The following is a 14,060-nucleotide window of genomic DNA, read 5'->3' on the forward strand; positions in this document are numbered from 1 at the left end:
CCTCTCGATACACCACAGCATCATCTGCAAAAAGCCTCAGTGAACTTCCGATGTCATCCACCAGGTCATTTATGTATATTGTGAATAGCAACGGTCCTATGACACTCCCCTGCGGCACACCTGAAATCACTCTTACTTCGGAAGACTTCTCTCCATTGAGAATAACATGCTGCGTCCTGTTATCTAGGAACTCCTCAATCCAATCACACAATTGGTCTGATAGTCCATATGCTCTTACTTTGTTCATTAAACGACTGTGGGGAACTGTATCGAACGCCTTGCGGAAGTCAAGAAACACGGCATCTACCTGTGAACCCATGTCTATGGCCCTCTGAGTCTCGTGGACGAATAGCGCGAGCTGGGTTTCACATGACCGTCTTTTTCGAAACCCATGCTGATTCCTACAGAGTAGATTTCTAGTCTCCAGAAAAGTCATTATACTCGAACACAATACGTGTTCCAAAATTCTACAACTGATCGAGAAGATGGAGAAGATGGCGTGAACAAACTGAACCTAAAGCCAGTTGCATTATGTTCCGAGGTTTTGTTGAAACACTTGTAAACCAAGTAGTGTTTCAAACCAGTTTGTATGCAACACAGACAGGCAAATCTTTCGTCCGCAGCAACGAATATGAAATATTAACTTTTATCGGAGTAAATCTTTACATGGGAATCACTAAAGAAACCTAGCTGCAGAGATAACGGCAGCACTGATACAAACATTGGTGGAAATTATATATCGAAGATAACGCCTGTAAACAGACAGAAAGAGTCAAATTATGACGAACTATACAAACTACGTGCGTTACTAGAACATTTGAACACGAAATTTCGAAACTGCTATACAAAACTTCACAATCTAACTATTGACGAAGCAATAGTTAAATTGAAAGGCAGATCATCTCGCGAACAGTACGTGAGAGACAAACGTATAAAGAGAGGGTAAAAAGTGTGGATGTCATGTGATGAATCATCGTACAACTAGAAATTTTGTATTTATACAGGAAAAGTTTCACAGTCTCCTGTAGTAGGTTTAGGACTGAATGTGGTTTTAAATTGAACCAGTGACCTACATGGAAAGAATCATTGTTTATACGGAAAATTATTTTATATCGTATGATCTGTTCAAGAAACTAAAGTCCAATGATCTGTACGCTTGTGAAACAATAAACCCCAGAAGGAAAAACATGCCGAAACTCAGGGAGGAAAAGGAACTTGAGAGAAGGGAATTCAGTTACAGAATAAGCAATAATGGAGTATATATCTGTAGACAGAAGGATAACAGGATAGTCAATGTGATTTCTATATGTCATGTACCATGAGAGGTGTCCACAGTAAGTCGAAGGATGAATGATGGAACAATAACGAATATCACTTGCCCTCTCGTGTCGAATGATTACAATTCCCGGATGAAGTATGTGGATATTTTTGATCGACTGAAGTCAGACTGTGCTACAGACAGGAGAAGCGAGAAATGTTAGCTGAGATTGCCCTTTCACTTAGTGGACTGCTGAGTAACAAATGCATTCATTATGCCCAAGGAGACGGAAATGGAACAGTTCTCCAATAAAGACTTTCGTCGAGAGGTGTACAACAGTTCGTTGGCTTCAAAAATAGTTCCACAGGCTGCTGCTTCATCCTCTGTACATAACAATAAGTTGTCTCAGACCAAGGCTAGCAAGCCATACGCAGACGAAAGTATTTGCCACAAAAGTAGTAAACCTCAGTCCACTCGCAGATCATCTAGAAGATGTGCAATACGCAGTTCAAGAAAAACCCTGGTCGGAACGGTGTGGATCTGTTCAGAGTGCAAAGTGGCTTTGTGCCTCACAGCGGCAAGAACTGTTTCCAGAGATGCCACGAAAATTAAAAGAAAGGTACACCAGAGTTGAACCACCAACTATCGAACTTGTATTTGTAATGGGCTGATGGTTAGCTGCGGTGACCACATTTAATGCTAATATTTCGTTGTTGTTAAGGTGAACATTTACAAACCTATTGTAGAAACCATATCACCATAATAAAACTGAAGTGTTCCAAGTGGATCAAATCTGAAATATGTAAATTACTGCTCATGGCCCTTTCGGGTAAATTCTCACGGCATTTCGCTGGCGCTCAAACAGTTAAGACTAGCTGTAGCCCAGTGATGAACTGCTGGCAGAAATGAAGGTGTTAGTGCGGGTCCTGAGTCGAGCTTGGGTAGCACAGTCGGTAGAGCACGTGACACCGGAAAGTGAAGGTCCCGAGTTCGAGTTTCTTTCCGGCACACAGTTTTAATCTGACAGTAAGTTTCATAAGAATATAATGATTGAAAATATCGTTTTTTTATAAACGTTTACTCGTGGCATGCTGTGCAGGCGTAACTAAATGTTAAAAAAGCTTTGGCGTTTCTCGAGACTGCCTCCGAATTGTCGGAGGAAGCTGCCATACCTGGTCGACGATCTCGAGTCGCTTGATATCGAGGTTGACGGTGCCCAGCGTCTCCGTGATGATCTCGTATCGGTCGGAATCCGCCACCAGTTCGTCGTCGCGGTACCACGTGACCACCGGCTCCGGGGATACAGTGACTGCAACAAAACAAACGTCAATGTAACTTTCAAGTTTCTTGCAGCCTCCACACTTACTTGTCAGTGTTGTCTAGGCATCATTAATATAGTTTCCGAGCTTGTGTTAGTGAAAACTATGACACATGAAACAAGCAGGGGTATACGCATTCAAAATCGTTAGACTTAGCGAGCTACGTTTAAGTTCTTCGGCTGAGTAGCAACATCTGTACAGACATGTTGAACGTGGGTGTTGCAAAGGACGACAGAGAAGGATTTGACGAATTATACGCTAGCATACTGTAAGTGCTGCAAGAAAGATATATAGCTCTTGTTGATTCGAAGATCAAAGGAATACACTGAAAAAGCCTTCTACACTGAAAAAGTATATAGATTCATAAACAACGGTTATATGCTGACAAATTCTTCGTTCTAAAGGTAGAGTAAATGGAATATGTGACATTGGGACAACCCAAGGGGGAAAGATAGAAACCGCAAATAACTATTGTTACTAAAAACACAGAAGTTCTATCGACAATGAATGAAGCGTTTCTAAGGAAACCTGCCATAATCAAGATTATAAGGCTACGGGAAATGCCCTTCCCTCAACAACGGATGATGGGAAGGACAGTTTCATCCAGTCGTTGTTACTGCGGGTGATCAGGTGAGCCACAAAAGAGTGTAATGTGTCTGCACATTCATTCGCAAACACATCACGCAATTATATTTTGTCAGTGTATGGAGATCGTGTTCAGAAGAAGTTACAAGTATAGACAAATTGGAATTTTCGCCACTCACTTGACAGCAAGGTCAATATAGTCGACACAGTTCCGCAGGCACATCAGCGCTCCAATAAACGTCATTAGAGGGTGGGGAGGTGAAGCTACTGCAATCAGTAGAGCTGATGGCAAATATTGATTTGGGGACTAAATAACCTGACAGTCTGCGGAGTAAATAAACTTTCAACTGATGCAACTGTATCTTCTAAAAATGATTTCTCGCTATCTCCCCAAAAGTGGCAAAATTTCCAGATCGAAACCAACACCAAAAACAGACCCCATCAATAAAATTAAAGACAGCCTACTACCTTTATCAAATTATTAATAATGAAGAAAGTAATAAGGATAAATATCTGCTCTTCGACCATGTTGTAGTGTTCAGTCTGAAGGCTGTTTTGATACAACTTTACACCGTAGTCTACCCTGTGTAAGCCTTTTCTTCTCTGCATGAGTGCTGAAACCTAAATCTGTTTGAAACTACATGCTGTGGTCAAACCTTGGTCTCCGTCTATAATTTTAACCTCCCCCCCCCCCAAATTAATTTCTAGCCCGATTCGATTCAGTGCTGCCTCATTAGTTATCCGATCTACGCATCTGATCTTCAGGATTATTTTGCAGCCCCACATTCCTTTGTTACTTAGTTAGTTACATGTTCCACAGATAAGTTGAACTATTTCGTTATCATAATTATGTATAACGAGTCAATTTACAGGATATTTATACACTGTTTGAAACACAGTTTTACTATTAATGAATGCGTTACTTTACTCACGCAACTACATTTAAAAACAAGTCTTATTTCAGGCTGCCAGTTTCTAAACAGAAATTCGTCCATGGAATACAAACACTTGCCGAGGAGAAATGATTTTACGTTAGATTTAAAACTTACGTTGCTACCTACTGTCAGATATTTTATGGTATTGTGAAATTCGGCAAAAACCTCTAGTTGTAAAGTATTGAACTCATTTCTAAGCCACTCGCAGCATTAATAATGGATAATAAAGGTCATTTTTTCCTCTACTTCTGTAGGTATGGACATCATTGTTCTTCTTAAATTGTGATGGCTTATTTATGACGAACTTCACTAGCGAATAACCTGTATTGTGATCGTGTCTCCATGACGACCGCAGCTGAACATCACATATTATTGTTATTGTTCGCTTTTGTGCAACCACTGCTATCTTTCTAATTAGTGGTTATCCCAAAAAATTATTCCTTAAGATATTATTGACTATAAATATGCTAAATATGTCAGGAGGCTGAACTTAATTCTTTGGCAAGCTCAATAATTTGCTTCTTCCAGTTCAATTATGTGTCAATATTTATATCCAAAAATTGGAGCATTCTACTATAATTACTGACTTCTGTTCACGTGCTACATCCGTTGTTGGTATAACTCTTTTTGTCGTACAGAACTAAATATAGTGTGTTTTCTCAAAATTTAGGGCGAGGCCATTTTCAGAGACCACTTAATCATTCTTTGAATAATATCATTAACAATCCCTTCTGCAAATTTCTCTCTAATGGGCTTTGTTATAACACTAATATCGTCCAAAAACGTGCCAATCTGATTGTTGAATGTTAAGTGTAAGGTTATTCACATATATAAGGAATAGGACTGTTTCCCAGTCTCTAAAATTTTCTAACCTTCCAGCATTTTTTAACTATTTGGCACAAGTTTTTGTATCCTGTTTGTTATGATTCAAACTAGTTGTGTGTAAAACCATCAGTTCCATAAAACTTGAATTTTTCTAAGTGTGTAACATGATTTGCACAATCAAAGGCCCTAGAAGAATCACAAAGATGCCAAATTTATATATTTTATTATTTTAGGCTTGTAATATTTTATGAGTGAATGTATAAGTAAAATATCAACATCCCTTCTAGAATCCAGACAGAGATTCTGAGTAAATTGTTTCTAAGTAAATGTGAGAATACTCTTGAATTTATTAATTTTTGAAATATTTAGGAAAAAGATGTCTGTAAGGAAAATTGACGATATTTATTTAAGCCTTTCTTATCAACTTTGTTTCGAAAAGGCTTAAAAACTGTGTATATTAATCTCTCTGGAAAAATTCCCTGTGTCTATGATGATTAACATGTGGGACATTACCTGTTAAGTTATAACAACTTTTCCATCAACACCATATTAGCCTCTCTTCTTTTACAATTTTCATAATTATAGTAATTTTAGTGAAGGATGTTGGTGGTACTTCTGTTTGAGTAAAGTCTTGTGGAATGCAATTTTTTAATATATTCTCTTGCTACTTCAAATGAGCCATATGACCTACTTGTACTGCTGCTACATATCTTAACTTATAATGGCATTTATACAATTTTTTCTCATCTTCTTACACGAGATTGTAATTTCCTTGATTATGCATGGCTTAATTTTTTAATGGATTTCTGGCTAACGTTTTAGGAAAGATACTTTCAAATATTGACACAAATTTACGATGGAATAATTTGAATTTGACATTAGTATATCTTTCTACGTATACCTGATCCCATACCACTTCTTTTACTTGCTCGAGGGCTGGAAAGTGCTATATTGTGTATTTCCATCTATTATGGAAGAATATCCGATAGTCTGTTAAGAAATGGATACATTTTAATTTTTTCAGTCTGACCACTGCCTATAAAAATGTTATCAATCCATGTCCTACTACGTATCTTGCTGCACACGAATTGCAAAACTGATTACTGAAATTAGATTGAAGGGCGGAAATAAACTTGTGTGCAACGTTTATCATCTACGTGTCACTTTCGTTACAAGTCTACACTTCAGACAAATGCCTTTAGGAAAGACTTACTAGATCTTAAATTTATATGAGACGATAACAAATTTCTTTTATTCAGAAAGGCTCAAATGTTCAAACGTTCGAATGTGTGTGAATTCGCAAGGGACCAAACTGCTGAGGTCATCGGTCCCTAGAGTTATGCACAACTTAATTTACCTTTTGCCAAGAACAACACACACACCCATGCCCAAGGGGGGAATCGAACGTCCTGTGGGAGGGGCCGCGCAATCCGTGACATGGCGCGTCAGAAAGGCTATTTTTGCTGTTACAAGTCTGCGTTTTATATACTCTCTACTTCCTGCGTCGACAGTCATTTTAGTTCTCTAACTGCAAAACTCATCTACTACTACTATTATCTCATTTTCCAACCCAATTACCTGAGCATCTACTAAATTAATTCGATTAAATTTCATTGCCCTTGTTTTACTTTTGTTGATACTTATCTTCAGGTGATTAATACAATAAATTGATAAATGAAAACATTAAAAGATGCTAAATGATTTCTTAAGGATAAGACCAGTGTTGATAATGTTGTTGTGCTGCAGAAGATGTTGATATAGGAGCTGTGATCAATTATTCAAAATGACTGTCACAATCGCATTATTTATTTTGTCGGCAACTGGTTTCAACCCGCGATGGAGCCATAGTTACCAACCGTGGACAGGCAGGGTGACGACTCCAGCGAGCGACCAAATGGTGTAAATTGCCCTGAAGATTACCCCATCGCGGGTTGAAACCGGTTGACGACGAAATAAATAATGCGACTGTCACTGTAATTTTGAATAATTGATTGTAAGTAAACCAATCGCTGTTATGTCCACACAACTATGTTGTCTAAAAAAAAAAGGAGCTGTGGTTCTAATGGAGATAGTCTCTATCTGGGACTAGATGGCCAGCTCCAAGAAGGAGTGGCGATGGAGCCAGACTTTGTGGAGGCAATTGGAAATGGTATTTTAGTTGGAAACAGATGAAGGGGTGCGGACTGAAAAAAATTTACGTGTCATTATTGCGAGATTAAGGTTAGTGGAAAAGGATTAGACAATGTTTTTAGTACGATATGGAGATGCTGCGTGGGAATAGACAGGAGTGAAATGAAACAAAGGTATTTATATGGGATGAAGTAGACTGGGAGTTGTTCTGGGAGCATTCAGATGGAGTGCGGGACAGGCAGCCAGTGCGGTCGGTCAGGGGACAGTTTCAGAGGGGTGCGCGGCGGCGGTCACCTTGGACGGTGAAGCGGAAGGGCTCGTCGATGCGCGCGTCGCAGCTCTTGAGGCCTCGGATGAAGCGCGGCGCCTGGTTGTGCGACAGCAGCGCCAGCCGCTCCTCGTCGCTCAGCTGGCTCTGGATGTCCTCCACCGTCAGCTCGGCCGTGCTCGTCGCCTCGCCCATGCAGTTGCGCGCGATGCAGGAGTAGGAGCCTGCAGCAGGCAGGGAACAGGCGTGAGGCTCTGGTAGACAGCGGCATTCGTCTCTAAAGTAAACCTACAAATGAGATTCTCTTGCTCCTAGCATAAACTTTTTTCTGTATAAGTTGCACAGCTACGATTTTATCCTAATACTTTATTTGCACCTCACTCTTTTCGGCTAGTATGGGGGTCGCCCCCGATTCTCAAGCGCTCCTAGTATGGCACATTTATTGTTACAGCGTAAAGCCAACGCCGGCACGCCTGTCTGGAATGACAGAGAAGAGAAGGCTGTGAGAAGAGGTCAGCCAATCGCACGCTGACCACCTGCCTCCATGACGACAACGGGACAGCAGTGGCCCCTAGTTGAAGACAATATAAGCGCCGCTCGCAACTGGTGGCAGCCCCCCGCCCATCTCCCCCCTCTCTTCCCCTCCCTGCCTTCTTCCGTTCACCCTCATCTCCTTCTGCCTGGCAGATCCTCCGTTTTGATCATCGTCAGTGTGCCACGTCAGTGCTTAGTGCTGTTTCTCCTGTGCGTCGAGAGGTGTGATTTTAATTCTGTACTGGCCTTATACCTTCTGGTTCTGTCGGTGTTTGTTATGTGCTACGCCATCCGTCGATACTTTTATGCTCCAGTCATACTGTGCCTTGTGTTCTTTAATTGTCCCAGTATGTGGTTTTTTGTGTGTGTTACTTTTTTATCTCCATTTTACAGTCGCCCCTTTTTTGTCTATTGTCTTCCATGATGTTCCCCCTTTTTTATGTCTATATTCACCATGTTTCCTCCTTTGTTATTTTTAAATGTCTTCTATTGTTTGTTCTATGTCTTTCGGCTGAAGAGCAGCACATATGCTGCTGCCAGCCCGCCCCGATGGGGAATTGAAATACAATAAAGGAAAAAAAAAACTGGTGGCAGCCCACTTCGACAGCAGCCTCAACGTTAGCCACTTCGTTAGCCGACGCATCGTAGCCTCTTCACTAGCAATCTCTCCGTAGCTGAGTTAGAGATCAGCAGTCACTGCAGTTCAGTTGACAGACTTTTGTTAGAAGCGGTCGCTAGGACCAGAACTGTTACTCGTGTACTCGTGTTTGTCTATTCTGAAGGAAACTGATTATTCTGTATGTCGCCGTTTGCTTGGGACACATCTGTGTAATTGCTCTTGTGGATGATCATGTATAAAGGATTACAAGAATTCTCAGATCAAAGTCATGTATTTGTGCTTGTCTTGTTGTAATAAAACTCATTAATACGAGTTGTTTGATTGTTTGTCTAGCGAACCGAGTATTCAGGATTCCTAGACACATCATTTATAATAATTTTGTCCATTATTTCCGAAGGCCAAATTTATTTACAGATCTGTAGCTGATAAAATATTTATTTTCTATTTGCCAGTACGAGTTTCACAACTACAAGTTATTATTTTATGTAATACAAATAAACAAATATTTTGTCAGATACGGGCACGTAAGTAAAATTCTCCTTCGAAAATAATGGGTAAGATGATCAAAAATGTGCCACAACAGAAGTGCCTGAGGATAGGGCTGCCACCCCAAAAATACTCGCCAAGAATGAAACAGAAACAAATAAAATAAAAGCTCTTAATTGGAATTGCTATTAAAGAAAGAAAACCGCTTTCATTGGCTATGCATCCTCAAATATATTTTTCCGTTGTAATTAATGAAGGAGATGGCGACAGATGTAAACTGCATTTTAAGCAGGTAAAATACGAGAGGAAGACTACTGCTCTCCACGACGCAGCATCAGTGCAAACAAAAGATAATAAAACCTGCACTCTCTTACGTATTCTTTTCGGACCGTCTCACGTAAAACAAAAACTAAGTTCTCAAAAATAAAAATTTCTCCTTTGATACAAATAACTCAGTTACACTCTCCTCTTGGTAAACTAATTTTATGTGTGGTCTCCAGATTTGTATATTAAGGAGTTCTTTCCAAAACGCTATGTGACACGTTATTTTCGTGGTAGTTAATACCTCCTGGGCTCATAGTTAGTAATACAGAAGACAGTAATTCCATCGCAAGGTGTTATACTTTAGGCAACTTTTGTACTATCTCCAGTATACAGTCACGATTTTGCTGAGTGCCGCTCAGGACATTGCACCTATGTGTCTAGATCTTGTGTTTCTTCAGACTGACTTCATTTCCAACCATTAATTTGTACAACACCTTTTCTGCTTCACGCTTAGTCTGTTAGTGCATTACAGGTACCACGTCTACAAATTCTGTTTGCGTTAACTAGTTTACAACATCTCTCAGATTGTACACCGTTGTCCCTCAAGTGAACCATGTGGAACACACATTTCTGAAATATCGACTTGTTCCTGTTTCCAGAGCAGATGTTTACTCTTTCAAGTATCATGTCGACGTTTGTTGACTCTCCATGTCTGATATAGTATGTAGCACGCTAAAAAGTTTCATAAACAAATGTAATTTTAGTTTCTAGACTGTGCAGCGCCGTGCCTCTTTCGTCATTCTCTCTCGTCAATACATACAACTTTTATTTTTTATCGGTGCTCTAAATCGAACAAGGTTGCCTTCTTAGCACAAGTACTGGTATATTCTTAAATTATGACTTAAATTATATTCAGGTTATTGTTGACGTGTTTCTGTTCATAGATGTAAACGTATGACGTAAAGATATGCTTCTTAATGAGTTACAAGTGATATTATGCATCCATCCTTATTTATGCTCATAGCATCACCATATGAAGGGCTTATTTCAATAGTGGTACAAGTCCATTACCTCCACTTTTCTGTCTATAATGCTTCTGACAGTAATGGTCCAAACAAACAGAAAGAAAGGTTTATCTGTAGCAAGAAGCCATATGCTTGAATATTTCTGGTATGTCAACTGCAGATTTTTCAGCGCTCTTTTAACTTCAGGTCTCTGTATCTCAGAATGAACAAAAGTGGACTTCTACCACTATTGAAATAAGCCCTTCATATATACTCCACAAGCGACTGTACAGCGCATAGCGGAGAGCATTTCGTACCAATATAACTGATTTTCTTTCCTATCCCATTCGCATACCGACGGACACAAAGATAATTGTGTGTTTGGCTCTGTACATGCACCAGGCTTTCTTATCGCATTCTCATGATCCCTACATAGTCCGTAAACTTACCCAGCAGTGTTTCGCAAGAATAATATCGTCTTTGTTCCAAAGAATCCAATGTAAGTTCCCTGAGCATTTCTGTTAAATTTTCGTGTGGGCTCTACCGACTTATATCAACGCCTCTCTGAATTCGTTCACTGTCTACTGTGATGCCTACTTGATGAGGTCTACAAACACTGGAACATTACCCTAGGTTTGCTCACACTAGCGTCTTCTATGTGATTTGCTTTACAGCTGCATTTCATTTTCCCTTAACCCTCCAATAAATCTAAGCAGATCCTGCTCAGGAAGTATTAATCAATCAAATTTTTCTCTACGCCTTTGATTCACCATTTTCAATACTACTCTAAATCAGTGTTTTTTTATTTGGGCTACGAGTATTTCGAGGTGAGTGTACATCTACATCTACATCTACATTTATACTCCGCAAGCCACCCAATGGTGTGTGGCGGAGGGCACTTAACGTGGCACTGTCATTACCACCCTTTCCTGTTCCAGTCGCGTATGGTTCGCCGGAAGAACGACTGCCGGAAAGCCTCCGTGCACGCTCGAATCTCTCTAATTTTACATTCGTGATCTCCTCGGGAGGTATAAGTAGGGGGAAGCAATATATTCGATACCTCATCCAGAAACGCACCCTCTCGAAACCTCGACAGCAAGCTACACCGCGATGCAGAGCACCTCTCTTGCAGAGTCTGCCACTTGAGTTTGTTAAACATCTCCGTAACGCTGTCACGGTTACCAAATAACCCTGTGACGAAACGCGCCGCTCTTCTTTGGATCTTCTCTATCTCCTCCGTCAACCCAACCTGGTACGGATCCCACACTGATGAGCAATACTCAAGTATAGGTCGAACGAGTTTTTTGTAAGCCACCTCCTTTGTTGATGGACTACATTTTCTAAGGACTCTCCCAATGAATCTGAACCTGGTACACGCCTTACCAACAATTAATTTTATATGATCATTCCACTTCAAATCGTTCCGCACGCATACTGCCAGATATTTTACAGAAGTAACTGCTAGCAGTGTTTGTTCCGCTATCATGCAATCATACAATAAAGGATCCTTCTTTCTATGTATTCGCAATACATTACATTTTTCTGTGTTAAGGGTCAGTTGTAGTTGTTAATACTACTCGTGAATTAATAAGATACGAACTCCGATTGCATAAATGGACTGCGTTAGAAACGTAACTTGTACCTACAGATTCATGAGGCTAGTGATATGTGGTGATACGTTGTCACTAATGGTTTGCATCCAGATTATAATTGCGTAACCTCCAGCTGAACTAAAGACGTAAAAGGATTAAGCCTGTGATCCGCACTTCTATCGACTGTTGGAGTCGACTCTGCAAACTGCTGCTTCCACATCGCCAGCACACGTCGCCTACAGACCTAGCGAGTTGGTGCCGGTGAGCTGGTAGACGTCGCCCGGCCGCAGCTCCTGGCCGTCCTTGAACCAGCGCAGCTGCGGCGTGGGGAAGCCCACCACTTTGCACTCGAACGACACCAGGCCCTCCTCTGTCAGCACCGCCTTCAGGCTCTCCAGGAACCGCGGCTTCCGGTAGTTCTTCGGGTCTGTCACAAACAGGCAAACATTGTAACAGGTCCTCCTGTGAATAATAAACATGACATTATCTGCTACCATTACGTTATATCCATGGAATGTATTTAGCTGTGAACAAGTTTCTCATAGGTAGATATTGACATATAATCGCTTCTGCGGGATGTCAGGCTCAAAATGGTACAGAGAAGGCAACTTCTCGTGTGTCTCTATGCAGCTTCCTATAACTAGTGTGGTGCAAGAAATGAAGTGCACTAGACTGTAAGTTATTTAGGGTGAAAATAGTAAACTTATCGCATAAGGCCGCGTCAGTATCCTTTTCAAACAACCATTCTCAAATTTAACTTCAGCAATTTATGGAAACGAGCAAAAGACTCAGTACAAATGCCAGGACTGAGGTTCTAACCGCTGTCGTACCGAATGCGAGGGTCCCACCATGCTCGGTACTGCCGATGGCCGTAGTGTAGTGTTGCGGAATAGTAAAGAGTTGGAAACGTGGAATATTGTCAAAGTTTCGTTGCCTATGCTGAGAGCCAGAGTCAGTAGCTTAGCCAAGAGGTAAGAGGATTGCACGTGTATGGAATGAGTCGTCACGCAGGGGCAATGGCCTGGTTACACACAACAGGCGAGAGAGAATTGCTTAGCACGCAGGATTGTGTTAGACGGAGACTTTCGTAGAGTGCAAGACAGAGGTATAGCGTCAGCTGTACTGCATTTCACAACTTCGCACAAGTCTGCCGTAACAACACGTAACTCTGTCGCAAGAACACGTAAGGGGCGAGTACGACAGATGAATCAGCAGTATAAGTGGAACGAATGCGTTCATTACAAACGAGCATGACGTCTGGACGTCGCTCGTGCTTCCTTTAAATACGCCAGCTTTGATAGCAACAAGGCACTCGCAGTTAGACTTGCAGTTAGATGTGTACTGGGTCGCTGCGTAGCGCTCAGCTCAGTGATCGACATGTTAATCTTTACTAAGGAGATGTTGCAGTCAGGGCGGCCCATCCAGCAGCAGACGTGAGGGGACAGTACCAGCTCTGGTCCTCTCTGCTGCCGCTGTCAATCACCAACCCAGGATTAGCAGACATCATGGCAGACTCGCTCGCCGCCAATGCTGACCACATCGGTGAGCCGTCGTCTAGATCGTGCGGGGCCTAGGCCCTGTGCATCCGCCGTCACAACCGGGTGAGCCGCTGGGGGACTGCAGCCCGTTCCGCCCGTCCAACGCGGACGAGCCACCAGGAGTAGCAGGGAAGAAGACGGGGTGGGATAGAGTACACTCTGCACTACGAGAACGCCTCTCGTGCCGACAGCGCTGGGACTCCAACCCGGAGCCTCCTGTTGTCCACCGCCGAGCCAGCCGGCCAGCCGGGCGCCGCTAGCCACGCGCGGCCGAAGTACGAAGTAAGGACATTCCACCCCTACGTCACAGCACGCGGCGCTGCGCTAGCAAGACTGGTGCGGTCCGGAGCTGGTGTCATCGCTACGAGTCAGCGAGGACTCGGGAAGGTCATTGATATCACCGAGCTCAGCCAGCCTGTGTTACGCGGGGCACATTGTACTCAGCGGGAATAAAGGTGTTATGAATCAATAACGTTTATTTGGCGTTTCTTGAAGCGTCCACAGTCATTTCCTAGCATCCTGACAACTGGAGAGGTCACCACTCGGCCTCCAGTCCACCGTAGGCGACCGGGACCACCGGGGCGCCTACGGTAGCAAGGAAGGTACGACAAATGCAGGGAGGAGCTGAGGAAACGCATGTTTCTTTGAACCACTAGTACGCGGCGACGAGAGGAGGTACTGACCTTGAATGAATGTCGGCAGA

At 42.1% G+C, this 14,060-nt stretch overlaps 1 protein-coding gene across 1 annotated transcript in view; it reads right to left on the reverse strand.

Moving 5' to 3' along the window:
- Positions 1-14,060, reverse strand: part of LOC126188350 (titin homolog) — a 1,721,077-nt gene that overhangs the window by 1,277,347 nt on the left and 429,670 nt on the right. The window contains exons 8-10 of the mRNA XM_049929949.1: positions 12,064-12,246; positions 7,347-7,544; positions 2,431-2,567 (exon numbers count right to left, since the gene is read on the reverse strand). Of these exons, the coding sequence (XP_049785906.1) occupies positions 2,431-2,567; positions 7,347-7,544; positions 12,064-12,246 (518 nt within the window). The remainder of the gene's footprint in view (positions 1-2,430; positions 2,568-7,346; positions 7,545-12,063; positions 12,247-14,060) is intronic.

The sequence above is a fragment of the Schistocerca cancellata genome, chromosome 5 (genome assembly GCF_023864275.1).
Source record: "Schistocerca cancellata isolate TAMUIC-IGC-003103 chromosome 5, iqSchCanc2.1, whole genome shotgun sequence".
NCBI classification, from domain to species: Eukaryota; Metazoa; Arthropoda; class Insecta; order Orthoptera; family Acrididae; genus Schistocerca; species Schistocerca cancellata.